Source organism: Melospiza georgiana, chromosome Z (genome assembly GCF_028018845.1).
Source record: "Melospiza georgiana isolate bMelGeo1 chromosome Z, bMelGeo1.pri, whole genome shotgun sequence".
In the NCBI taxonomy this organism is placed as follows: Eukaryota; Metazoa; Chordata; class Aves; order Passeriformes; family Passerellidae; genus Melospiza; species Melospiza georgiana.
The window spans coordinates 23231298-23257318 of NC_080465.1; the positions used below are offsets into that span (position 1 = coordinate 23231298).

Sequence of the window (26021 nt, forward strand, 5' to 3'; positions counted from 1 at the left end):
AAATCTTTAGGGCGCGTCTTAATTTCAAATTAATATTTAAATCTATTTCTTGTCTCTCTCTGTCATCAGAGCTGCTTAATCACTCACCATGTGCAATGCTTGCACTAAATTTTCTGTTTTCTGTGATTTTTATACGTGTTCGTGTTCTGTGAATGACATTTAGATGTGTATGAAACAATGCTAATGCATCTTCCTCAATGGCAGGTAGAGCAAGTTGTTGAAGCAGAAGGGTTTCAACAGAAGTTTGGCACATAGTGATGACTTCATAGTTTTCACTGGGGAAGCGAAAAATGGCTTTTGTGAAAGATGGTGTTTTGTTTTTACTGCTTCATCATCAGCTGTCATTCTTCAAAGGATGGAGGACATCTCAGTCCTTTGACCTCAGCATGAGCTGAGGGTGTTTCTAGTGATGTTGTGAGAAGTTATTTTTCTCCTTGGAAATAAACCAGAATGAGTGCACATTTTTAGGCTTATTTTTCATGTGTGAGTGAAATCTTGGCAAAATGCAAAGAAAATGGCAGAAGTGCACTGAAATGGTTAGGAGACTGGATTATATGATATTTGGGATGAAGCAGAAGGAATTAAGTTATTTCAAGCAGGTAAGGAAAGCTAAAGGAAGGATGTAGCTGCAGTTGTCTGGTGCCTAAGGGTCTGCAGAGAAAAGGTGAAGCCAGACATTCCTTAGAGGTATGTTGTGACAGACAACAGTTGTAACTTGTGTTTAAGGAAATTTCAATTTCCATAAGGAAAATAAAATCTCTACAAGAATGCTTAGCATGGGAATAGGTTGCCTAGAGAGTCTGTCAAATCCACATCCTCAAGTATTTATAAAGCATGCCTAGAAATGGCTCTAAAAGGGCTGATCATACTCTGACACTTGGCCTGACTTGAGCAGGAGGTTGGACTAGCTGCCCTCTGGAGATCATTTTCAGCCTAAACTTTTCCATAGCTGTCTGATCCTTTCTGAACATTTGTACTACACTGTCCATTTTATATAGTTAGAGAATAAATGTGACAGGTTTTGTGGTGCTTTTTTTTCCCTCTAGTTTGGAAGTATTGTTTTTATAGGTAGGCATCCATCCAGAGTTTGAAATCAAAGATAAATTTGCAAAGCAAGGCTCTTTTGGCAGTGGGATGAAATAAATTATATACAACTTCCTCCAGTTTGGCTTTATATTCTAAGCTTTGTATTACATTGACACTGCTTATCTGAAAGTTAAACTTTCCATATTATCACAAATTTTTCACATTAAGTAAAGCTATTTATTCCTCCCTATTAGAGAAAAGTGAGTTAGAGTATGCATGCCTGCATGTGTATGGGAATAAGAAAGAAAAAATGAAAAGTATGCATGGTGTATGCACTGCAAAAAGGGGGGAGGATTATCTGACAAAGTAGCAAACTGTGATGGGTATGAAAATGAGTAAGGATGCAAACTTTGTCCATAAGGACATGATTCTTCTGTGATGTTCATTATCAAATATCCTTTCACTTTCTCTACACTCTAAAATGGGATTAATCTTTTGTAATAATCTTACACTCCAAGCTCTGATTTCTTATAAATCTGTCAACAGATAATCAAATATCTGTTTGAAGGAGGTTTCATTATATCTACCATCAGGTTTAAAATTTCAAAATAGGGCAAGCTGTGCATAACTAAGTAGGATCTTCTGACACAATGTTATTATGTTAGGGAGTATAAATAGCTGCACTTTCTAACCAATGTTGTTCTAGAAGACCAGTCCCTCACTCCCCTGCTACAGATTATTTTACTAAGAGTGACTGCAGTAAGTTATATGCTTAAAAGCTCTGTCTATGCTAAAAGCAATTTATTGGTGTGACATGAATTTAGTTAATATCACCAAAATACTCGTGCTACGGACACATGTTACATACATGCATGTTTGCACACATGGTACAGCCTTAAAGTGAATAAAAGCATCAAAAATAAGCCTTTACATGGTAGAGATGTAACTTTGTGACATATTGCAGCTGCAACCTTGGTAACACACTAACTTTTCAGCAATATGGTCCTGTCTTACAACCACGTCTCTTGCTTCTGCAGTGTTTGTGTTTCAGGATAGAAACAGGTATTTCTCCTGCTGGTTTTGATCCAAATTGATCTCAAAAGCTGGCTACCTATCAAGCAAATATGTATTGCCAGTGATGAATTGTAATTATCAGAAGGAATGAATGTCTGTGCTGGAGGTGTTGAAGGATCACTATTGGCAATAATAGCTTTTCATGGAGAACTAGCAGACACAATCAAAGAAGGTATTGTTTGTTGTCCGTTACCACTGAGGGCTGGATTGAAAGTTGCTACGCAGCCAAACTTGTTTGGAGAGAACAAAGAACTTGTTTTTGTGAATGGAGTAGTTTTCTTATTAATTAGGCAAGGGAGAGAATCATACTGACAGAAGCAGTTGCTTTCTTGATTGTTAACAGTGTGCACATATATCCTTTTGTTGAACGTGTGTATGATTTATTTACGTATGTGAGCCAGTTGCACATACACAGACCTTACACTCCACACCTTTAAAAGAAACCAGTACAGAACTGTGTTAGAGAAAAAATGTGAGAGAAGCAGTTGTAATTAGAGCAAAGGGCTATGTTGGGAAGCTAAGGTTTTTTTCTTCTATCTGCTCTGAAGCACTTGTTCCAAACTGAAGTTGTTTATATAGTAAACTGAACTCCTGGTGAAGGCATGAGGCATATTGGGGAAAAAGAAATCTCTTACCCAGGATATGGTTAATGTGAATTTTGAATCCCTTCTGAATTTGGAAGACTCCTCTTCCACTTAGTCCGGGCAGTAAACAATATCCTGTCCTGAGATACCAGTGTGCTTTTCCTCTTAGAATGATGGAATATCGCTGGAAAAGCCTGCTAAGTTTCACTGAATCAAAAGAAGAAGTCTTACTTTATGGCATGTAGACTGGGAGATCAGCTGGGAAAGCTGTGTTGATTCCTGCTCTACAGCCTGTTTATATGTGATAAAATATGCAATAAAATGTGCAAACAATATTCGTCATGGATCTAAGAGATTGCATAAGATGGAGACTGGTGCTACTTGAGATATTAATTTCTACTCCTTGGGTAGAAAAAGTTGTCGCTCTGTAGGAAAGTATTTAAATCCCTATTCAAATTATAGTGGCAGTATAGCTCATGGCTTCTTAAGCTCCTCAATATTCCCTGTGTAGGCAGAACACTGCAATTTCCGTATGACTAGATTACCCCCTGGGGAGTGGTGGTGATTCCTCTCTAGTCTGGGCTGCATGTGCATATACTCAGGAAATGCTTTTGTGCCTGAGGACTTGAAGGTGTCCAGGAGTCTTGTAGTCACAGCCTCTTCTTGATGTTGGCTTAGATACTTTGTGTAACCTCTGATTATAGTAGATGGCTCTAAATTTTTTTAATGTAGGATAATTGTTTTGTTAACATTTCTGCTTGTTTTCTCTTAATTGCCTATTTTATGTCAAATTAGTTTCCTGCAGTATTTTTACCCTTCTTGCTGAAGTAATGCAGTATTCCTATCTTTCAGTCAACTGAGTTTTAAGTAGTCTACGGATATGGAATCACCTTATTCTACCTAGTTGCACAAACAGAAGTCTTACTGCACAGACCTCTCCTGTAGAATTTATCTTTTATTTTGGCAGTGTAATTAAATTTTTAAGATGAATTTATGCATCTATAGTCTGTCTTTTATCTTGTTAGTACATGAATTATTATGTATCTGGGTTTTTTTGCAGCAGTTATCTCTGACAGACTTTGCCTTCAATAATGACCAGTTCTTTGTAATTTTTACTGATTTATGAATATGTAAGGAAACATGAGTTTTTGCCTAAAGCCTGTTTCCCTTGTTATCTGGCAGCAGTTGTGGCAGTTATTTGAATACCAGTAGTAGCAAAATTACTAATTCCATTTATTTAAAGTTCTTAGAAAAGAGCTACAAGTTTCAGATAAATGAGATCTCGTGATGGGGATTTCTGCCAGCAATTTGGAAAAGGTTGGCTGGCCAAGAACAGATTGCCCATTGGTTTGTTAATGGGAGAGATATCTAAGGCAGACAAATGATGGGCAGACAGCTTGTCTAGAGAGCTGTGTAGTCTTCTCATTCACTGCAATCCCAAAAGACAGAGGTTTCAACAGCTTATGGGACCACAGTGTTCTTAGTGTTTAGCACAATGACATATTTTATTGTGGACTGTCAGTTCTGAACAGAAATGCACTACTAGTTATAACTTCTGGAGAATGTGTTAAGAGAATTCTCTGTACATGCTAAGATTGAATTTAAAGTTTTCAATCACTAGCTGCTGTCTTTTACAAAGAAATGAACAGTGAATAAACTGTTGCTGGAAACTGCTCTGTGCCCAGGAAGAAGGCAGATTGACCAGGTGGGTCATAAGAGATATTTTTTAACCCACTTGAGTTTGCTGTTTAAACTTCGACCTATAGCTTACACTTATAGCATTAGATGTTCTTATGTTAAGCCATAGTTTATAGCTTATAGGAGGTGTTTTTTTTTGGCACAAATACTAACACTGAGGTTTCATTAGAAATTATTCTCAAAAGAGTGATGAAAACACACGTAATATTTTATAAACTAGGCTGTAGATCCACAGTTAGCAAACATGAGTTAGGCTAGATTATAGCAGAAGTTATAATGCTAAGCAAGTGTCTGAAGGATCAAAATAAGGCACTTTAATTTAAGATAGCTTGAATTTATAGCTGTTTCTACTTCTAGGTCATTGAACACCAAATGTTTATTTCTGGAGGATACATACTTATTTCTTTTAGTAAATGTGCCACCAGTTCTAGAGGGATCAGTAAGACCTTCTCAGATGTACTGGGATGGACTGAATAATTCAAATGTGTAATCTTTTGTGAATGATTCAGAAAAAGGATAGAAACCTTTTTTAAGTGTGCGTAATTTAGATGTGTTACATTGAAAAATATGTATCTGCATTATATTTACATAAAATCTATATTACACATATATTTAAATCACAGACCCCTCTTCCACTGGTATTTTATATTTTAAATTTAATTTGTTAGTTAATTGACTTTGGGAGTTCATTTTTAGCATTGTCCTGAAGAGTGACTTATGTTTTGGAGAGTGGTCATGTATTATAAAATATACTGCCGGAACTTTCCAATTAGAGATGAGATTGATTGACTTGCAAAACATTGTCTTAAAATTCTGAATATTTGATTGTTTCCAGAACATAATTGTCATCTTAAACATTACTTTTTTTCATCACAGAGAGCCTGATATTCCATTTTAGATGCTTCAAGAAACTTCACTTGGTTTTAATGAGATCAGTCCCAGAAGTTTTACATCCTCTCAAGAGGATCTAACAATATTTGGCTATTACAATAAGTTTAATTTTTCATTTTGTTTTAAATTAGATTATTTAAAATGGCGTTGCTAACTGTTGTATGTAAATCTGACCCCCTTCTGGCTCCTGTATTATGAAGTACTACGATACTACTATGTATCCTACTACATACTACTATGTATCCTAGTAGTAAGGGCAGTTTTGTTGGGTTTTTGGAGGGGAAACTGAAAATTCATACCATTAATGACTTCAACCTTACAATAAGCATGACATGTTTTCAGATTTCAGCTTTCGGTAGATTTGGAGGCCTGTTTCCAGGGGGTTTGGTTTTATTTGCTTCAGCTGCTTATAATGATGGGAGCACAGATTTTGAAGTCATGTCAGTAAAAATTCACTTTTTTATTTGTAACAAACCGATGTCATTCTCTGTCATTCATCTGAAATATTATTTCCTCTTTGCAAACCACAGAATTGTTGCATGTATTTACCGAATACATGATTTTGTGGCGCAACTGTGTTTGTTGTCTTGTATGCTAAGATATCGAGACATCAAGATATTTTCTCTGTGATTTATGAAGATGGTCAGACAAAAATTATGCAATGTCAGTGACACTGTTTTTCCTTCAGACCCAACATGAGTTGAGTTTTCTCCCACAAACCAAAGAGACACATATTCTTTTTATAAATACATTAGTTGAAAGGCTGCAAATAATCTTTCTGATTTTATTTGAAAAGATGGATAAAATTTCTGTTTTCTTGGTATGAGGTAATATTTATACATAGTAGTAGTATGAGGTAGTATTTATACATATTTATACATGCCTTCAGTATGAGCCTTAGCACTGGCAGTAGCAAATAAGCACAACATATTAAAATCCGTAGCTATTAGTTTCCACATGATGAGAGTTATAATCAAGGGTAACAAATCCTGAAAAGTACTGCAGGGGTAGTTTGAAGGATGAGTTTCTCAAGCACTGTTTTTGGTTTACAGATAAAAGGAAATCCAAGACTCAAAAAGTGTCTGAAAGTGGAAGAGGAAAGCGATACTCTTACAAGTTGCCTCAAGAGTACAACATAGAAACTGTTGTGGTGGCAGATCCAGCTATGGTTTCGTATCATGGAACAGATGCTGCCAGAAGATTTATTCTAACCATCTTAAACATGGTAGGAAATTTAAAACTATTTTTGATGTCTTGCCAACCAGAAATGCACTGCAGGCTGATTTCATTGCTCCTTCTAGTGATTCTGACTGAACACCTGGAAGGCACAGTCAAAACAGGACCATCAGCAGGCTGTACAGACTTAGTCCATATGTTTTGCAGCAGAAAATCGTAGTGCTGCAGGCTTGTCTGTACTGTCTGGTCATACATCTTGGGGAAGCCTGGGAGTGAGAGAACAAGATGACTTTTTGGTTAGAAGCCCATGCTGTTGGAAAGGTTGGGATATTGGATAGTTTCTGGTGACCTGTGCTTGATATGAAGACATGATATTGTTATGGGAAAGCATTGTGTGGTCAGTGGTGGTGGGAAAAAAAGAAAGATTAATGAATTTGGACAATTACATTCCCTTCCAGTTTTATCTGGAGCTGTAGTGTATAAAGCATTTGGTGCATAAAGCAGTGAAAAATAGCATATGTAATATACAAGGAAACATTGTTCTAAGGAAGGAGCATAAGCCGAAAAAATAAGCTGAAAAATTAATATGAGCTTTAACTATTCTGAATGATAGGAAGAATTAGAGAGTTAGATGTTGGCTGAGACCACTTGGTCTGAGATCTTGGATTTAAATGAATAGAAATTTTCATGTGAATAGTATTAAATATGTATGTAAACATTTGGAGAAAAAGGCCACAGTTTATAAAGTGATTGTGGTCATTGAGAGGAAAAGGTCTTTTTTTATGTTCCCAGAATGAATATTGCCTAAGCTCTTTTTTCACTTCACAAGACCAACACAGTACATTATCTTAATGTTCTGTTCAGACTACAGAAAATAAAAGCAGTCACAGTAGAATATGAGAGTTTTTGAGGTTCTTTGGGGTTCTGTTATTTTTAGTGTACGTGCAATACAAATTCATATTCTTATTTGTTGGATTTTTTTTTTTCTCTTTTAGGTTTTTAATCTTTTCCAACACAAGAGTCTAGGATTACAAGTAAATCTTCGGGTGACTAAACTTGTCCTTCTTCATGAGACTCCAGTAGGTATTTATGACATTTGTCTTAGCATGTAGAGGGTAATGCTACTTAGCTTGTGGCTCCGCAAAAGCTTGCAATATTTATGAACTTCAATGGCTAAAAAATTTCCTTCTTAGCTTTCGTATCTTATGTAGTGATTTCCACTGACAAGCAGCCCCAGTGAAGATTAATCTTCTAATTTATGTGCTGCATGTATTGAGATTTATCTGTTCCTTCAATTAAAAGTCAGTCAGAGTTTCCATGTGGAAATCAGGCAGATCTTAGCAAAATCTGCTTCTGCTCTGCTTTTTGTGCAGTCATATATCTCAATAGAAAAATAATTTCCTTTAAATCCATTGGGTTGCAGAAGGAGGACTGATGTTCTTTGTTGTCTAATCCCTAGACAAACAAAAGCTGATATAGCACTTAGCTTATAAGGAAGTGGAATCCCCTTACCAATAGTTCTAATCTAAAATACTATAATTCTCCAGTGAATAAATAATTTATTTCTCCAGTTCCTCTCAGCAGCTGGAGTAATCTCATTTTTTGTTCTCATTCTGCATCTTAACACCAGTATAACACCATTATACTTTTCCTCACCATGGATGAGAAGTCAGGAAATAAATAAGACTAGAGTTTGAGTGAACTCTAGTACACATGTACACTCTTAATGCACTATCTTCATTTATATCTTTAACATGTAAGGAAGGTGGTCTTGGCACCTGAAGTTTGAGTTGTTTTGCCATGGACATATTATGCCATAAAAAGCAGAATATTTTTGCTAGCTCAGTCAAAAAAGGTTCTAAATTCTACATATAGGATCCTAATTTTAATAACATTAATTGTTTTTCATTTCCAGGCAGATATGTATATTGGACATCATGGTGAAAAAATGCTGGAAAGCTTTTGTAAATGGCAACATGAGGAATTTGGCAAGAAGAATGATATACACTTAGAAATGTCAACAAGCTGGGGAGAAGACATGACTTCAGTTGATGCAGCTATATTGATAACAAGGTAAAGTAGTGAAAGATGAGCATTAAAAATAGGCAGAAGGCTAGTGTGAACTTAGATCAAAGTAGATGGCCAATATAGTAAGAATTTAGTTTGCAGTGAGGAAGGGACCTTTTTGAGGCATCTGGATCTCAAAGTTGGTGATAAAGTGTTGCTAAAGATGGTGCAGAAAGCAGTATTTCCCAGATGGTAAATATTTGAAGTGATGAACAGGTTACACTTGTTTCTTCTTTGACTACATAGGTAAGACCTTATCTGTATAGCAAAGGTTGGAATCCTTCATCCATGCGCCTTCATTTAAAAGAGGCAGCACCCCAAACCTGTAGATGCTTTCAGACAAAAAACAAAAGCATATTTAAACCATTCAGAGCTAGACCAGCATTAGGCACATTACTGAGTTATGCTTCCCTCCTAACTGATCTAGAACTGGTATGATTCACTGTGTGCTGAAGGTACATCATGTACATCTTCAGGATATGTCCTGCAGCACTAGGGTGTGATTCCAGATCTGCAGTTCCTTGTAGTTCTTAAGTGTCAGGCATTTCACACATTGAGAAGGAAATAGGCCTTCAGTTCACCTCTTTCCTTCCAAGCAGGGACTTTCATGGTTTTGTCTGATCCAGAGGCATGATCCAGAGGAAGAGACAGAATAATGATTCAACCAGCCTAGGGTTGGACTTAGTGCCATTTTCGAGGTGGGGCTTGGACTGGGTAACCTTCAGAGCTCCCTTCCAAAGAAAATTCCTGTGACTGGCTATAGTGGAATAGCGCTGTGCAGTCCCATGCTGGTCAGTGATATGGTATTCTAAAACCATCTGTAATCTTTACACCTGCATGCCATCTTTTGCCATTTATTCACAGCACTCTCACTGAGAACCTATAGAAAATAAAAATAATGCATTCTTCTTAAAATTAGTTTTACTCTGATTATTCCAATGTCCATAGTGTATTTCAATCTTTTGAAGCAGAAAAATGTTTCCCTAAATTTTCCTGCTTTGGAGAGCCAGTCACTTATGTGAAGCAGGAAATTTAGAAGTCCAAACTGTCTGTGGTAAGAGCTTTGTTGCTACTTTTGCTGTACAATCCCTTTTCTTTTCTGAGAAAAGTCCACACTTCTTACTCTGTGTCATCCTGCTCTATTTGATGTGTGTATCAGCTTTATGGATTATCAGGGCTTTGAGGGGGCAGATTATTCTTTGTTACACATTTATAATGAGGTAAGCTGTAGTTCTCACAAGCTCCTTTCAAGTCTAGTGGAAGACACAAGAAATAATGTTCTCTGCAGCAACTTTGCTTAAGCTCATCAGGAAACATACTTGGAGTAACAGACTAGAAGTCAATTTTGTAGATTAAGACCCCAAACTGATTTTAATAGTAGTGAGTGCATTGTGGGGCTGGGGCAGGGTAGGGCAGGAAGGTCTGGAAAGAAAGAAGGGGAAAGAAAAGAAGCAAGCAGTAGGAAAGAGTAAACTTGGGCTAAGGCATAAAGGATGCCTGAGTATCATAGATGGCGTTGGGTTAATCAGGATGGCTGAAGGGGAATAGACTTCCTTACATCTAGCTATTCCTTGTGACTGTTCAAGGATAGTGAGCAACAGCATTCTGCTTGTTTGCTAGAAACCTTGGGCTCTCTTATTTGAGATAGCTGAGGCAGCCAGCAGTATCTACAATAGCAGCAGCAGTTAGAGCAAGTATCAAATGCTTCAAGCCTGTATGGGCCAAGAGAGTGAACACTGGGCTGCATTCTTTAGCTTATAAGGTGCCTCTCATGAGTAGTAAGATGCTGTACAATAAATAGAGCATGTGACACCTTTTTCCTGTCATTGTTTCTTCAGCTTAATGAGCCTTTGTGGGAAGAGGCAGAGGCATTCTGAACTGGTGCAAGTGGTGCAAGTTAAGTTGATGAGAGTCCGTGGTCTGGAGTCTTCAGCTGTCAGTGCTTTTGGCCCCACAGCTTTTTGGATTTAATGCAGCATTTCTGGAATGACAAATTGACCATGAGCTGCTAGTGTACCCTTGTGGCCAGGAGGACCAAGGGGATTCTGGGATGCATTGGGAAGAATATGGCCAACAGGTTGGGGAAGGTGATCCTGCCCTGCTCTTTGCCCATGGCATTGTGTTCAACTCTGGGTTCCTCGGTGTAAGAAAGACAAGGCACTACTGCAGAGGGTCCAGCAGAGGCCACAGAGATGATTTGTGATCTGGAGCACCTCTCTTCTGAGGAGAGACTGCAGGAGCTGGGCCTGTTTAGTCCAGAGAAGACTTAGAGGCGATCTCATTAGTGAGCAGGTGCCAAGAGGATGGTGCCAGACTCTTTCCAGTGGTGCCCAGTGACAGGACAAGGAGCAATGACCATAACCAAAACACAGGAAATTCCACCTCAACATGAGGAAAAGCTTCTTTACATTGAGATTTTCAGAGCACTGGAACAGGCTGCCCAGGGAGGTCATGGAATGTCCCTCTCTGGAGACATTTACACCCCACTGGGATATGTTCCTGTATCACCTGCTCCAGGTGACCCTGCCTTGACAGTAGGATTGGGCTGGATGATCTCCAGAAGTCCCTTCCTACACTAAAAATTCTGGCATTCTATGATTCTAATAGTAAAAAAGCTTTGCAAAGATCTGATGTTAAGATGCTTTTCTGCTTTGTAATAATGATATTTTGATTTCATAGAATTATAGAATTGTTTGGGTTGGAATGGACCTTAAAGATCATCAAGTTCCAAACTCCCAATCACATGGGCAGGGATATTTTGTATTAGAGCACATTGGTCAAAGCCCCATCCAACCTGGCCTTTAGAATTTCCAGAAATGGGGCATTCACAGCTTCACTGGGTAACGTGGTCCAATGTCACGCCTTTACAGCAAAGAATTTCTTCCTAAAATCTAATATTAATCTTGCCAATTTCAGTTTAATGCTATTCCCCTTTGTCCTGTTGCTACATGCCCCTGTAAAAAGTTCCTCTCCAGTCTTCTTGTAAGTCTGCTTTAGGTGTTGGATGGTTGTATAAAGAGCTCCTCTCTTCTCCAGGCTGATCTACCCAAAATCTCTTAGCCTGTCTTCATAAAAGCGGCACTCCAGCCCTTTGATTGTTTTCATGCCTCTTGTCTGGACTTGCTCCAGGGTTGTCTGCAATTTTTTACCTGCCATTTTAAATACAATTTTTTGGATTAAGTCTGTGATCAATTTTATGGAATTTGAAGTACAGAGAAGGAAAATGATTGGTTAGATATCAGATAATAGGTTATTTTTGGAGCCAGAAATTAAAGATCTGTTCTTCTGATGTTTTTATTTTGCAGTGGTATTATTCTCTAGACTGTACTGCCTCCCACCTGAGAGCTGCTTTAGCTGCTAATAAATCAGACCAGAGCAATTTTCTGACTGGGAATGTTTTGCTAATCCAGGCTACCTCTACACATCATCAGGTTTATGGTATAGCTAACACCATGTGTGGCTCTACACGTGTGTTTTTGTTAATTCAGAGTCTCATTCTGTTTTGCAAGCAGGGAACAATCTCCATTGTCACAACTTCCATTTGGACAGCAGGTCTGCTTATTGAGAGAAATGATTTTGTTTATACAGATGAACACCAACTGCTTGGTGTTTTTTGAGTAAATGTGTAAAGTTTTGAGTATCCAGCACATTCTGTGGCAGCCCTCCTAAAAGTTGCCACATCTCCTCTTTTGTCTCACATGATAATAGAACAGCAAGAGTTCTTTGTAAAAGCTTTCCTGTGTGCTTTCACATGCCAGTTTTGTGTAGTAACCAAAAGAGTTAGAAATGAAGTATTGAGTGTTCTGCAGAGCTAATTTTTAATGCCTAAATACAAAGAGTGTGATGTGGATGTTGTAGAGATTGGTATTCAGCAGCCAAATGGCCATTTTCAGGAAAAAGGTACTTTTCAAAACTTATTTTTGCATTTGTTCTGTAAGAAGGAAAGCAAAACCAACTTCTCCCTACAGCTTTCTCTGCTGCCCAGCTAGACTGTAATGATGCATATCTGCTACCAATTCATTTCAATTTACTTTGGCCCTATTTCATGATGTCAGTTTTCGTTTAGTTTCCCTTTAAATTGGCTTATTTTGTTGAACTGGTATCCTCTTTAAAGTATGGTGTCATGAAGCAGAAGAAAGGCAGAAAGGGATTGTAATCTATTTAGAAGATTACTAGGGATGATGGATATATGTGATAATTAAGGTAAAAAGTGTTTTAAGGACTGTCTTGATAAAACTACCTGTTTTATCAGGTAAGTTTTACTGTATTCACAGTTATAAATTAGCACAGTTACTTTATAGATAGTATATCTATCTGATATAGATACTGTCTATCTATAAACTGTATCTAGCTATAAAAAGGTGGATAATTTCTCTGAGGAAAAAATGCAGCAGGTTGCATCAACATCCTCCTTGCCTTTTAAGGTACAGGGTCTGAATGTGCAGAGACAAGCCCAGATATTGGTGGCCCCTGAGATGACATTATCAGTTCCTATCTGCACAGAGTGCTTGACCTGAATGAGGTAACTGAGAATATGGCAGGAAAAGCCCTGTGGAATTCTCAGTTGTTGTGTGATGGTGCTTAAGTTCCTATATAGCCTCTATTACAAATTAGGTAATGAAAGCTTTGAAGTGTATAAACATGTGCTTACAAGAATGAGGCAGAATTTACCTTCGCTTAAAACTTATGCATCTTGCTGCTTTTCCAGTGCATTGGTCAACCTGTTGTGTCACAGTGGTTTGTAGAAAAAAATGTGAGAAGAATAATACAGAAAAAGACCAAGTTCTTTATTCTCCTTCTCAGAACTGATATTTTCACATGTCCTTGTGACAGAAAATAGGCTTCTGATTCTCCTCATATTCATCAGGTAGTGATATTCCATGTTGATGTGCATCAGCCCTTTATTCTTTCTGATCGTCAGAATCTGAGGTCTCCTTGCCCTGGGTTACACATAATTGAAACAGTGCTGTTAGCTCCTTTCACTGTAAGAAAGTACCGTGTTGTATGAAGTATCTAATGGCATAAACAGCACTTAGATTGTTTCACTTCCAATAGTTTCAGCCATCCAGAACTCTTCCCAAAGCTTGGACAAGATTTATTTTAGTGTTGCTATTACCTTCCAATGAACAGCCAAAATTTCTGAATTTGATTTTTATTACCTTTCTGAACCAAAAATAAATCCTCAAGAAATTTAGAGGAGGAAGACTGTGAAAGATCCCTGCATAAATGGAACTGATACCACAGGGTCACTGCAAAAGCCTGGAGTGTTTGGCAGTCAAAATGGCTGAAACACATTGAGATAGAGATTGGGTTATTAAACTGCTACTGCAGTCCTCAAACTCCTAGAGAATTTCAGCTTTGGAAAGCTGAATTCTTGCAAATGCATGGTGAGAGATGAGATTATTCTTAATTTTGTCTTCATCACTATAATTTCAGTACTGCCAACTCTCTTGACCATTTTGTACTCAATTTATCAATCTCTTGATTATTTGGTTTATTTGGCACTACCAGGAGGCATCAGGGAATTTCATGAGAATCTCACGTGGCCTTTCTGATAATTAATTAGTTGATTATTTAATTAATAGGATTGCAGATGTGGAAGAAAGCAGGGAAACCTGAAAAGGACATATTTAAATAAAAAGTGAATCTCCTGTAAGATTGAGGTCCTGTATTTTTACCTTGTGTATTTTAAAAAAATCTCACTAATTTTAAGTCATGTTATGCTCTTTTGTTTTTTTAATTTTTAATATGTTTGAGTCTGTGAAGTGATAATGCTTGTAATAATGGGTGTGGGAAAAATTTGCATGAATTTACCTTTTGCTGTCAGCTTACTCTTTCAAGCTCTAATAATTAGGCTATGTATGTTCTATTCACAAGTACAGGTCTGTTCCATAGAAATACATGGACTTAAACTGAATTTAAAATCTCTGAATATCTAGTGTGAGACCCAAACATAAAATTTATACAGTTATTTTTACATTTTAATTTTCTGGTGATTAAGAAAGGCAAGTTTTAGACAAAAAATTTGAAAGAAAGGAAGATTAACTGTTTAGCAGTTGGTTATTTACAGTTATGTACTACTGAATAGGCAGTTGGATGTATTTCTAATTTTTCTTACTTCAGCTTTCAACCATACCCTTTGTAGCCTTTGTTGCTGAAATCTGTTGGAAAACTCCTCCCTGTGAAAAGACTGGTGGGCTGTGCTGAAGTCACAACTCTTTGTCTCAGAGTAATTTACAGAGGTTACTCTAAGTAATTGTTCTCTCACTTCTTTCCAGACCTTTTCTGCTTTACAATTTTTTTTTTCAAGCATAAATGCCAAAACTGGCCACTATATTGTGTGAACAGAAAAGTGGTGTCATTTTGATATTTTCCTGTATCTTTATCCAAGGATGCTTCCTTTCTACTGCCTGGTTCCAAATACTCATTTTTTGTTGTTGTTTTGTCTAATCAAGTTGGGAGGCCACTTTTGGCTACACTGGAAGAAAATTTACTCAAATGAGTTATCTTTAAAATTTGATGTGTATTGATTCCTATGTGTATCTATCAGAACTCATTTAATTTTTAAACTTTGCCAGGAATGCTCCTGTATTTTCTTCTGCATCATTGTTTAATGCTAATGCTACGTCTAGGTTCTATTAGACTTCACTCAAAAGCACCTTTCTTGGATTCCTAACTACTCTGTGTCTGTTTCAATAAGTTAATGATACATTCAGTTCAGCTGTTTACTTATCACACTTCCAAACTGTTGTTTTTCATTCTGAATATGAGCTTTATAATATAATAATAATATGATTATTTATATCACCCTTTTTAATCTCAATTCAGCTTTACAGTGCCTAAGTGATGTGTTAACCATTTGAAATAATTAAATATATAATTTCCTGTTTTTCCTAAAATACACTGGCCAGTACATACTGATGCCTTTGAGATTTACCCTCAAAATAATAAACAGTGTCTGAAATGCCATTTACCATTTTCCATTTATTTAAATTCCCAAGTAAATAGTAAATAAGTAATTTTTCTTGCGGTTGATTAACACCAAAATAATTTTAGATTTAATTGCTGTCATTAAAAGTGCATTTGTTAATTAGTACATGTGTGCTTGGTTTATATGTGAGAAGTATTTCAGAATGTCCTGTTATGTGAAGAGACAAGAACATCTTCAGTGTTGTAGTTATTCACTTTGCACAATGCAAGTGAAGGCGTTTGCAATTTGATGATAATGTCACTTGCCACGAGTACCATTAATTGAAACTATTCCTTATGAAAATCTTACGACTTGATGAAACTTACTACTTCAGCAATAAGCCTCAAAAATGTGGTAAGCCCTGGAATCAATAACATCAGAAGTTAGACTGAAGTTTCAAGCAGTCTAACTTCTGCTGTTATTCAAGCTACCTATATGTTTCAAAATTACAAACATTAGAGAAATTGGAGTAGAGTGCAACCAGAATGAAGATCTGGTAGACAGGTAAAATCTGTTAACTGTCCTTTTTCTTCTTTTCTCCAATCAAACATATGATATGATACACCAGGCTGAGTAAAAAATAGATCTTTTGAATATTTTGACTTGCCAAAAACAGGTATTAAATTTATCTAAAATGATAAATTACTGGCAATTATTTACAAAAAGTAAGTCTTAATTTAGTCTGCCTTTATTGTTCTTTTTGTCTTCTGATGTACATACACATCAGGATTTTTTTTAACAAAGTACTGAGATACTTTGTATTTAGAAATTAAGTACCCTTTGTGTGCTGTGAAAGTCTTTCCTAATGCTATATTCAATGAACTAAAATCTACTAACTAAACATAATTTTCTGAAACAATGCAGTAGTGGTTGTCTGTCCTTGCTTAGAATTCTTTTCTGGGGTTAGCCAATTCATTCAAGTGCAGAATTCAGGCATAAATAGTGTGAAAGCTCCTCCTTTCCTTCACTTGAGTAAGAACCTGTTTTCTCTTCCATGTATATGAAGATAGCCATTTAGAGTAATGGACATTATGTCCTGGGTACTGTTTGGAGTAGGTGGGCTTTTACTATTTCTTGCTTTCATTGACAGACTCAACAACTGTGCCCCTAAATATTCTATATGCAGTAACAGTAATTTTAATATTTTGGCTCTGCTTTGCTGAGAGAAGGGATGAGAAGGAGGAAGGCAAATAATCTGTCTGAGGTCTTAGTAGTGTGCTTTATTTTTGTGAGAGTCACTGATAGCTAGAATTTTAAATCTTTACTACAGAGCCTATATATGTAATGCATTCATATTCCTGGATATTAAAGGAGGCATTACATTCCTTTGATGTAAGTCGGGATCTAAGAATGGTTTACTGTATTTCCCTCTTGCCAAATCATAGCAGTACCATTTTCCCCAAGTCCCATAATGAAACCCTGAATGCACAACATAATCATAGTCTGATTCAGCCAAGAAGTGAAAACAAAAGAAAAACAGTCAGTAAGTATATGACAAGAAAGCTATTACATGAGCAGAAACCTCTTGGATATTGGCAGTTTTCAAACATAACGTAGCATTCTTTTACAGTTGGAGGTATGACATAATTATTTTCTCTTTTTCTTTTTTTTTTTTTTTTTTACTTACTATTACATCAATCAATTTTATGGTGTTTTATGGTGGTTGGGTGGGTGTGTATGGAAGGCAGTCAATGTCCTTAGATTGTCTTTACACATGTTCTCTTGCTTCACCTCAAGTCCCATATTTCTAATGATTCTGTCATGTTGCTTAAGAAGACAATAAGTTCCTTGTGTCACATAGCACAAAACAAAGAATTGTGTTACAACCCAGTGCATTAATGCAATTTCTTGCAGGTTTGAAAAAATAAAATAAATTTCTTCTGTGTCTGATTATAGTTTCTTGTTCACCACCTTTTGCTCAATTTCCAAGGCCCTTTTGAGTATATTACCAGATTGTCCTGATCACTTTGCTCACAACTTTATCAATTTATGGCAATGCCATTCTACTTCTCCTCTGTGGAATTATCTGGTAGTGGTGACTGGTTAATTAAAAGCTATTTAACCCCATGCATCTATCTGTGTGGCCCTTAACAACTGGCAGAAATTTGCCAACCTCCAGAAATTGCTTTTGCTAAATCCCTATGTAGAAATAGTCTGTGCGCAACAAAGAAACAGCCCTTGGAGTACTTACACTTGGTAAAAAAATAAGTGTCAGTATCTTTCATTTCAAGCACCAAACAATTCCTGTATTTTGTTCCTGGAAAATGGGTGTTTCTTTGTATGTATATCTTTATCATTATCAATCTATTTGTCTTATCTGTTTGCCTTCATAGACAGAATATAAGAACTAAATTCCTCTGATTCATATGGTCTCTCCCTAAAAACAGAAATCCTTACTCTGTGGCACAGCAGAAAACCAGAACTTCTTTGTTTGTGGGGTCGCTATATCTGAGGTGCTTTCGTTGGTTTTTTTTGCCTATTGGTTCCCTCCCAACCTTCCAATTCATGCGTACCTCAGCAGCCATTTTTTAAAGTAAAATAACAAATTAACATTATAAATACTCCAGTAAAAAGCAGTTTTCCCTTTGCTCTTTTAATAACGTTTCATGTCTCCAAGAAGTAAAATACGTGTGAAATCAAAAGAATCCCAAGCAGATGTTTAAGACACAGTTGAAATATTTATTCTCCTTTATTCACTAGAACAGTCTTATTTAGAGACCTATGATGGACTAAAATACATGTTGGAGATAGGGTAGTTAATTTTTATAAGTTTTCCACTACTATAAGGGGATGCCCTAGCAGAAATGCTTCCTGACATATTCCTATTAGTGATTTTAACCATTAACTTGATAGAATAAAAATTTTCTGACTCTATTACGGATCTAAATGCTGCTTTTGTACCTTATGTAAATCACTGGAAGTATCTTCATTTGAATGATAGGAAGACTAGCTTTAGACTTGTTACTTTTCAAGATACTTAACAGAAAAAGAAAAAAAAAAACAGACAAAACCCAGCAGAACATAGAAATAAGGTGCAATGCAATTTGAATATACAGTACATGTTTTGTCACCTGACTATTCTTAAACGTGCTCTGAGAATAAGCTGGAGTTTAAGTGCTCTGTGTAATCCCGGCCTTTGCTTCCCCTTGTGCTTTGTTGAGATAATGGTGTTCTGTATTTATTCATTGAGCCGTAAAAAATGTTTCTAAATAGGTTACACCGTTGTTAACAACTAACAGCTTGACTTGCTTAACATTTTTTCTTTCACCCCCAATTCTAGGAAGGATTTCTGTGTACATAAGGATGAACCATGTGATACTGTTGGTAAGTAAATAAACACAAGAGACTGTGTATAAGCTACATAATAAAATTAGTTTTATGTAGGTAGAAATGTGAAGCTAAAAGAAGACAGCAAAATCAGTGATAGAAATAAGTAACTAGCTAAAATTCAAAGTACATCTTAAATGCTAATAATACTGTTAGATTGGTGTATGCTTCTGGCACAATAAGTGTTTTAGTATAATATTTCTATCTCTTTTATAGATCAAACTTTAAAACTTTTTAGTTTCACTGACTGATAGAAAATTGTTTTATTATTAAAGATTTTTAATTTTGAATATGAAGCTAAGAAATTGTGTTTATGATTCTTTTTTATTGAATGGATTTATCTTTGGTTTGAATATTTTTATAAATTTTTGGGTTTATGGTTTTTTTTCTGTTTCATTTCAGTTGCAAAGGTTTGAGGAGAATTCTTATGTAAACTATATTACCTCACCACTTGCTGTTCTTTTTTCTTTTACTGCTGTCTCCCAAGTGTATGTGAGTTTATCTGTGGGATGGCTACCAAGAAAAAAGCCTTATAAATAAGAATGTAATGTCTTTCACAGCAGTAAATGATTAAGAGTTCATAGTGTTCTTTCACTAATTGGTGTATTGGTCTTAGATGAATTCTGTATGAGGCATTTATTTTTGACTTATTTGTGCAAAAAAGTTTGCTTCCAACTGAAAGAGGAAGCAATGTGACAAGAAGTCTTCATCATTTTATGTTGATTTAAACTGAAATTTAAATCTGGAGTACTTCCAAGTGTATCTAAATCAGGATAGGCTGCTTCCTGAATTTCAGAATTGAAGTGAATATATTCAAGGATTTTTCCTGAACAATGTTTTTTCTTTGGCTGAAGCTTGGAGGTAGTAGGAGAGCTATTTGTCTCTGAATTTGTCGGTAGAATTTTAAATTGGATAAAATTAAACTCACTCAAGTATCAGTAATTGACAGGTCTGTGGTGAACAAGCTGGGATGAAACTTGAAAATGTGGCAGTCTATTAATTGTTAAGAGCACAGGAAGTAAAAAATTTAAATTTAATATTGTCTTAATATTGATAAACAAAATGAAGTAGACATTGACTGAATGATCTGGCATATTGTGGATTGGCTATTGTGGAATTTGCCATTCTCTGGGTTATTGTTTGGTGGTTTCTTCAGGAACTGAACCACAGTTTGTATGTATAGTCCTTTCCATATAGGTACAATTGTGCAGCAAAAGCAAAGGTAATTGTTTTCCCAATGTTTCATCATTTATTTTTTAAATTTCAGTCATTATTTCCCCAGATGAATATAGTGCCTTGCCATAAATGTAGGGCTTCCTTTTTCCATAAATAGTTACAGTACTGTGGGTTCATGCTCACTGTTTAGAAGATGATTTTCTGAGGGTCTTGTCTACCATCATTCTGGAGCTCATCTAAGGAAGAGGGTTGAAAAACTTTGCACATTCCTCTTGAAGAGGATTTTTAAAGTTAATACCAGGGATATATTACGTAAATTATTTAAAGGCTAACAGGGTTATAGTGCCAAATTGTTGAAAGTACATGTGGAAGGTTGTTTCATTTTGGTATCTACCCTGACTTTTTTCTTCCCCTAGGAAAACCAGAAGATTTTAGATTATATCATGAGTAAAAGTTTCTGGAAAGGAGTTGAAGGGCAGTTTGATATATTTTCCTATATTCAGTTTATAGACAAAAAGAGACAGTTTATAGGCAAAATGAGACAATACATTCCAGGGATGTATCACATGCTGTAAATTACAGAATTTGCCAAAGACAGTAAATGAGAAATGCTAATGTACTATACAATTTCCCAGTGAGACCTTGCCTCACCTTCCCCCCTCTCAAGAAGTCCAGAAGAATGCACACTACAGGCTCTTCTTTACCCTAAAAAGAAGAATAAAGCAATTATCTCTGAAATATTAATACAATATTCCTCACAGGAATGTGAGGCAATCAAGGTGATCTTTGTAAGTGATCTTTTGTGATCTTGATTGCACATTAGGCAGTCCAGAAGTGAAAGTTGTGAGAAGGGAGCATGTACAGGACAGACCTCAATATTGGAAAGGGACGTCATGTTGGACAATAGCAGTGATCTTTAAGCAGACAAATACTGGATTTATTGTTTAGTCACTACATGCCTAGACTCGGAGTTTTCAGACTGGACATGAGTATCCTCTTAGGCCAGAGAGAGAAAAGACCAGTATTCTGTTATATAGACAAAATTCTCATGTATTCAGGTGGCAAATAGCGCACTTTTTTTATACTTCTGGTCTTGTTCTACAGAAAGTAAAGAACTTATTTACTCTTCAAAAAGTACTTTTTCATTGTCTCTTAAAATAACAGTGATTTATATGAAGATTTAATGGTTTAAAGATATAATTTTTCTGTTAACCGGAAAAAAATGTTTACTCAAAATCAAAACCATATGACAAACCTCCCTAGAAATACACTGAAATATATTTCATTAATGATTTTGAATAAAATGTGTGGTGATAATCTTCTAAATATTCCTTCATAAAACCATTTTAAGTGGAAAAATACAAGATTTTTTTCTAAAGAGATAAAAAACATTATTTGCATTGATTGTCGAAATCTTGCATTCTTAGGGAAAAGAAATCTGTCTATATTGCAGACCAAGCATCATGGAGGAGAGAAGGCTTTGGGGAGACCTCATTGTGGCCCTCCAGTGCCTGAAGGGGACTTATAAAAAGAAGGAAGAAGGGTTTTTTATGCAGACAGATAGTGTCAGGACAAGGGGAAATGGTTTTAAACTGAAAGAAGTCAGGTGTGAATTAGGTATATGTAAGAAATTCTTTACCCAGACGGTGGTGAAGCCCTGGAATAGGTTGCCCAGAGAAGTTGTGGGAGTTCAAGGCCAGGTTGGATGCACCCCTGAACAACTTGATCTAGTGAAAGGTTTCCCTGCTCACAGCAGGGGCGGTGGAACTAGATGATCTCTAAGGTCCTGTTCAACCATTTTATGATTCCAAAACTCATTAATACTTCATATTTTATAGTTTTGCAAAGTAGACAGAAAGAGAGGAATGATTTCAGGAATTTGATTTCCCTGAAGTGTCTTGAAATTTAGGAAGTAGAATGTATTTATTTTAATATTAAGTATTTCCCTATTGCTAGAAATGTTTAGAAGTCTCTGCTGTAGCCAGGAAGTTGAGGGTCTACTTTCTTACTTCATAGTGTAAATCCAGAGTAACTCAGATAATTGCCTTCCTTACCTACTCCCATGTTTCTGTGTAACATTAAGCTAGACTCTCATGTGGTATCAGTCAGCCCAGGTCAATTGATTTCTGCAAAGCTATTCGGATTTCAGCACTGCCAATTGTTGCAGCCACTGTGAAATTCATTCTGGGTGGAGAACCACAAAGCAATTGTTTTAGGCTGAAAATTGACCAGATCCAAGTGTTTTTGGGTTTCCTCTGATTGGTTGGTTGGCTGCAGCATTTTTATTTTTTTGCCCCTCCTGTTCTGCTCATTTGTCTCCCTTATATGTCTCCCTTATCTCTGCTTCATTTCTCTCCCTTATTCCTGCACAGAAGTGTTCATATCATACTGCTCCCTTGATTCTCACAATTTTTCTATAGTTTAAAGAGAGGTTTCTGACCTTATTTTCAGTATGATCACCATGGACATCCTATGATTACAACAGAGGATTTCTCTGAGGGTGGAAAATATCAAGATGTTTGTATAAAAATGAAATTAAATTTAGCTAATGAAAAGATTGTGTTAGATATGTGATTGTCCAAGGTACTTTTCCCCCAGAAGACAACTGGGGTTTGGGATCATAGTAGTTTCTCCTACATGCAAGTTTTGTTAACTTAGTTGGAGGAAGCTGCCTTTTGAATTTTTGGTGAATTGGAATGTTGTTCTTTTTCTTGGGCTGATGACAGGTAAAATTATTAGTGTAGACATCCCAGTGAATTTCTAAAAAAATTTAATTTAATTGTTGGTTTCCAGAGAAGTGCATTGCAATAGAATCAGCACAAAATGCAAACTGGAGATTGCACATGCTATACTGTTCTTGTGTGTGACTCATCTGGTATTACTTTATTGAAGTAATTCAGACGAGCAATTATTCATTGGGAAAATTGTTATTGGGATATTGCAAAAGAGAGGAAAATAAAGTGATATTTCCTCCCTTTAAGAGGAAAGTAAAGAGATATTTTCTCACTGAAAACAGATATCTCAACAGATGTTTTCTCAACAAGTAGGCTTACAAGTAAACACAGAAAGACTATTTCTTGAAGCAAGTATAAGCACATTTTAATTTCACTTCCTCTTGTCTACATTTCCGCTTCAGCAACCAAGACAGTGACTCTGTGAGTCGTATTTCTTTTGGATTAGATTTGTTGTTTGCTGCTACCTAATGTCTTCTGTGGAAACACTGTACTAGTGTTCTTTGAACGCAGTGTCACAGGCATGGAAATATTCTAAAATGATGCGTGTCTTGTATTGGCATCAGTTTGGGGCCCTGTTAATCTGCTGAAACTCAGGCAGTGATTCCTTAATTTTTGATCATTTATTTTTTTAGACATTTTCAGTTAAAGCAACAGCTATAAAAATGTGATTCTATCTAAACTGTTTGTTAAAAAGGATTTTTCCAATAAAATGTAATCTCTAAACAGAGTTCCTCTAAAAACTTGTCAGATTGTTTTTGGGCATAAATACAGCATATTAAAATTTTCTAAGTTTGGTAACATGTAGTGTTGTAGATAAAAAAAAAAGGCAGAAAATTAAGGCACCATCAGGTTTTTGTTCTGGAGCAGAGGAACTCAATGGTGTGGGTACAAATCATAATTGATAAGGAATCAGACAAACATCTACACAATAAAGACCTAAACCAAAATGAAATGAAAGAACATATTTTCCATCCAACTTAGAAAAGTACCAAAGATAGATTTATTTACTTTTCTTTCCTAATATGAAAGCTATCGATCTTTAATATGAAGAGCTTGGAGTTTTCCTCCAAACTTTTACCCTAGGGACAAAGGTTTAGACCAGCCCTATGCATTAAGAGATATGACAGAAATAGGGAATTGGGCAGACTATCCATGTCCAGTGGTTAATGCTGGAAATACTGAAGACGAATGCTTAGGGCTGGTTACCAATGAACAAGCAGCCAAAGAAGTTGCAGAGAACACATGCAGCAGCCCAGCTGAAGTAAACTAAAGAAGTCTGTTTCCCTGTACTTCCTCACCTGAATCCATTCATCTGGCTTCCCTCCTCTTATCCAGACTTCTGCTCTGTTGTAGTCTGGCGCAGCTGCCCTCAGCCTAACTAGCTGGTAGCACTTTGTTGGGAATTGCAGTGAACCTCCTCATGCTGAGCTGTGTGCTGGACTCCCCTGGGCACTCAGTGCTGCTGATTCAGACCTAGTTCAAGTACCTGTGGGCTGCAGAACAGGAGCCCTTGTGACATAAACCATGCTGGCAAGGTTAGTCTTTGTTACTCTTTGTTTTTTGCTTGTTACTTCTCTTTTGTTGAGTCAGTTATCAAAGAAACATCTTGCAGCAGTTATAAATCAATATTGTGGGTTATTTAGGTGTTGTCGCTTGTGGGGGTATAGGAAGGTTTCTAATCAGTCAAGGCACATAGGAATCCAAAAATCCCAGGGCCTCCCATTTATGGTATGTCCTAAAGTTGATGTGCCTTTTTGGAAACGGGTGTTTCCACAAGACAGGTAATGCTGAGACTGGGATGTGGGCCACGAGTACTACCATGTAGGATGTAATATAGAACCTATGTATAGGTACTGTTCTGTACATAGCAGAGTACAGTCAGTCTTGCAGATAGAAGTGCAGGAAGAATGTTTAGAGGATGAAATCAGTTAAGGATAGAAAAATGAGGCTTGTAATATTTTTGCAACATCTAGGTTTTTTAACATTTCAGCATTGCTCACAGTCTAGCTGGATACTCGTGAAAGGTGTTACGTTTTAAGTAACTGAATATTCTATGAGTATATACCATTTTAAAATTCTATTGACTAAGGTTACCTGTACATAGAGATGTACACCAGCAGTTTTTTCAGATATTCATCACCAGTGTAATTAATTTGCTTGGTTTTGTTATGGTTGTTACTGTTCGTGGTGCCATGGGGAATTCAGAGTGGGAGGAGGGCAATTGAATGACAGATTGGATGATGAGAAACAATTACAGCAAGTTTCTCCCAGCAAAGGCATAACTGCAGTCTGTTAAATTTCCTAGGTCTTAAATGTTCTCTGACATATCTCTTTGATGCTAGACAAAATTTGCAAAAACAGCAAAAGCATTTTAAGCTCTGAGTTTTGCTCTTCGAATTGATTTGTCCCACTGAACAATAGAAACTCTAAGAATGTATCTTATGTAAAGGGAAGATATTTTTTTCAGTAAGATAGCTGACATTCAGAGAACTGAGCTCACAATTTAATCTGCAGAAGATTTCCTGTAGAGATTTCCAATGTCTAATCTAATCTTAAGGTTCACATAACCTTTACAATGCATACGGTTTTGCATTCATGCAACATTCTCTTTTCTAGCAAAATCATAGTAGCTCACATATTTACATAGAGAGGAGCACCTCATAAAGTGAGAGCAGGGGCATCTTATAAGTGCTTTTATAGAAAAGCTAGACGAAGTGATCTCACTCAATTTTAATTCCTGGACTTCTGTTTCTTCTAAAAGAAAAGGACCGTAGCTCAGATGTGTAGTCAGTACCTGCAGATGCCTCAGTAGCTTCATTATTCGCATGTGACTTCTGAACACTGAACTTATGCATTTTCTTCTGCAGAAATGCATAAGTTCTCTAGGAAGCGATATCCATACGATAGTCCAGTGTATCTAGTACATAAGTACCTTTAATACACAAGATTTTAAAAAAATAATTGGAAAATTTTGACTTCTACAGCCTACAGAATAAAATTTGGTTTTGTTGGTGAGTTACATGTCTGTAAGTATGGCAAAGCAGGTCTAATTTATTCTGAATTCCAATAAAAAATGTGAAAAATCGAAGCAAAATAAGTAAATAGAATTTAACTCATATGTCATAAAACATCAAATGAATTATGCATGCTTGGTGCAGTTTCTCAGGAATGTAGAATACTGACTGTACTACATGTGCTCAGTCATTATATCCAGACGTTGCTGTTACAATCCTCAACTTTATTCTTTTATATTAAATTCAGTTCAAAAAAGTATTAAACTTCATGTTTAATGAAGAG

The 26021-nt window shown here is 36.3% G+C and overlaps 1 protein-coding gene across 1 annotated transcript in view; it reads left to right on the forward strand.

Moving 5' to 3' along the window:
* The window catches only part of ADAMTS19 (ADAM metallopeptidase with thrombospondin type 1 motif 19), a 130176-nt gene that overhangs the window by 25708 nt on the left and 78447 nt on the right, over positions 1-26021 (forward strand). Inside the window, exons 4-7 of the mRNA XM_058043872.1 lie at positions 6326-6498; positions 7445-7528; positions 8365-8522; positions 18767-18810. Coding sequence (XP_057899855.1) covers positions 6326-6498; positions 7445-7528; positions 8365-8522; positions 18767-18810 — 459 coding nt within the window. The remainder of the gene's footprint in view (positions 1-6325; positions 6499-7444; positions 7529-8364; positions 8523-18766; positions 18811-26021) is intronic.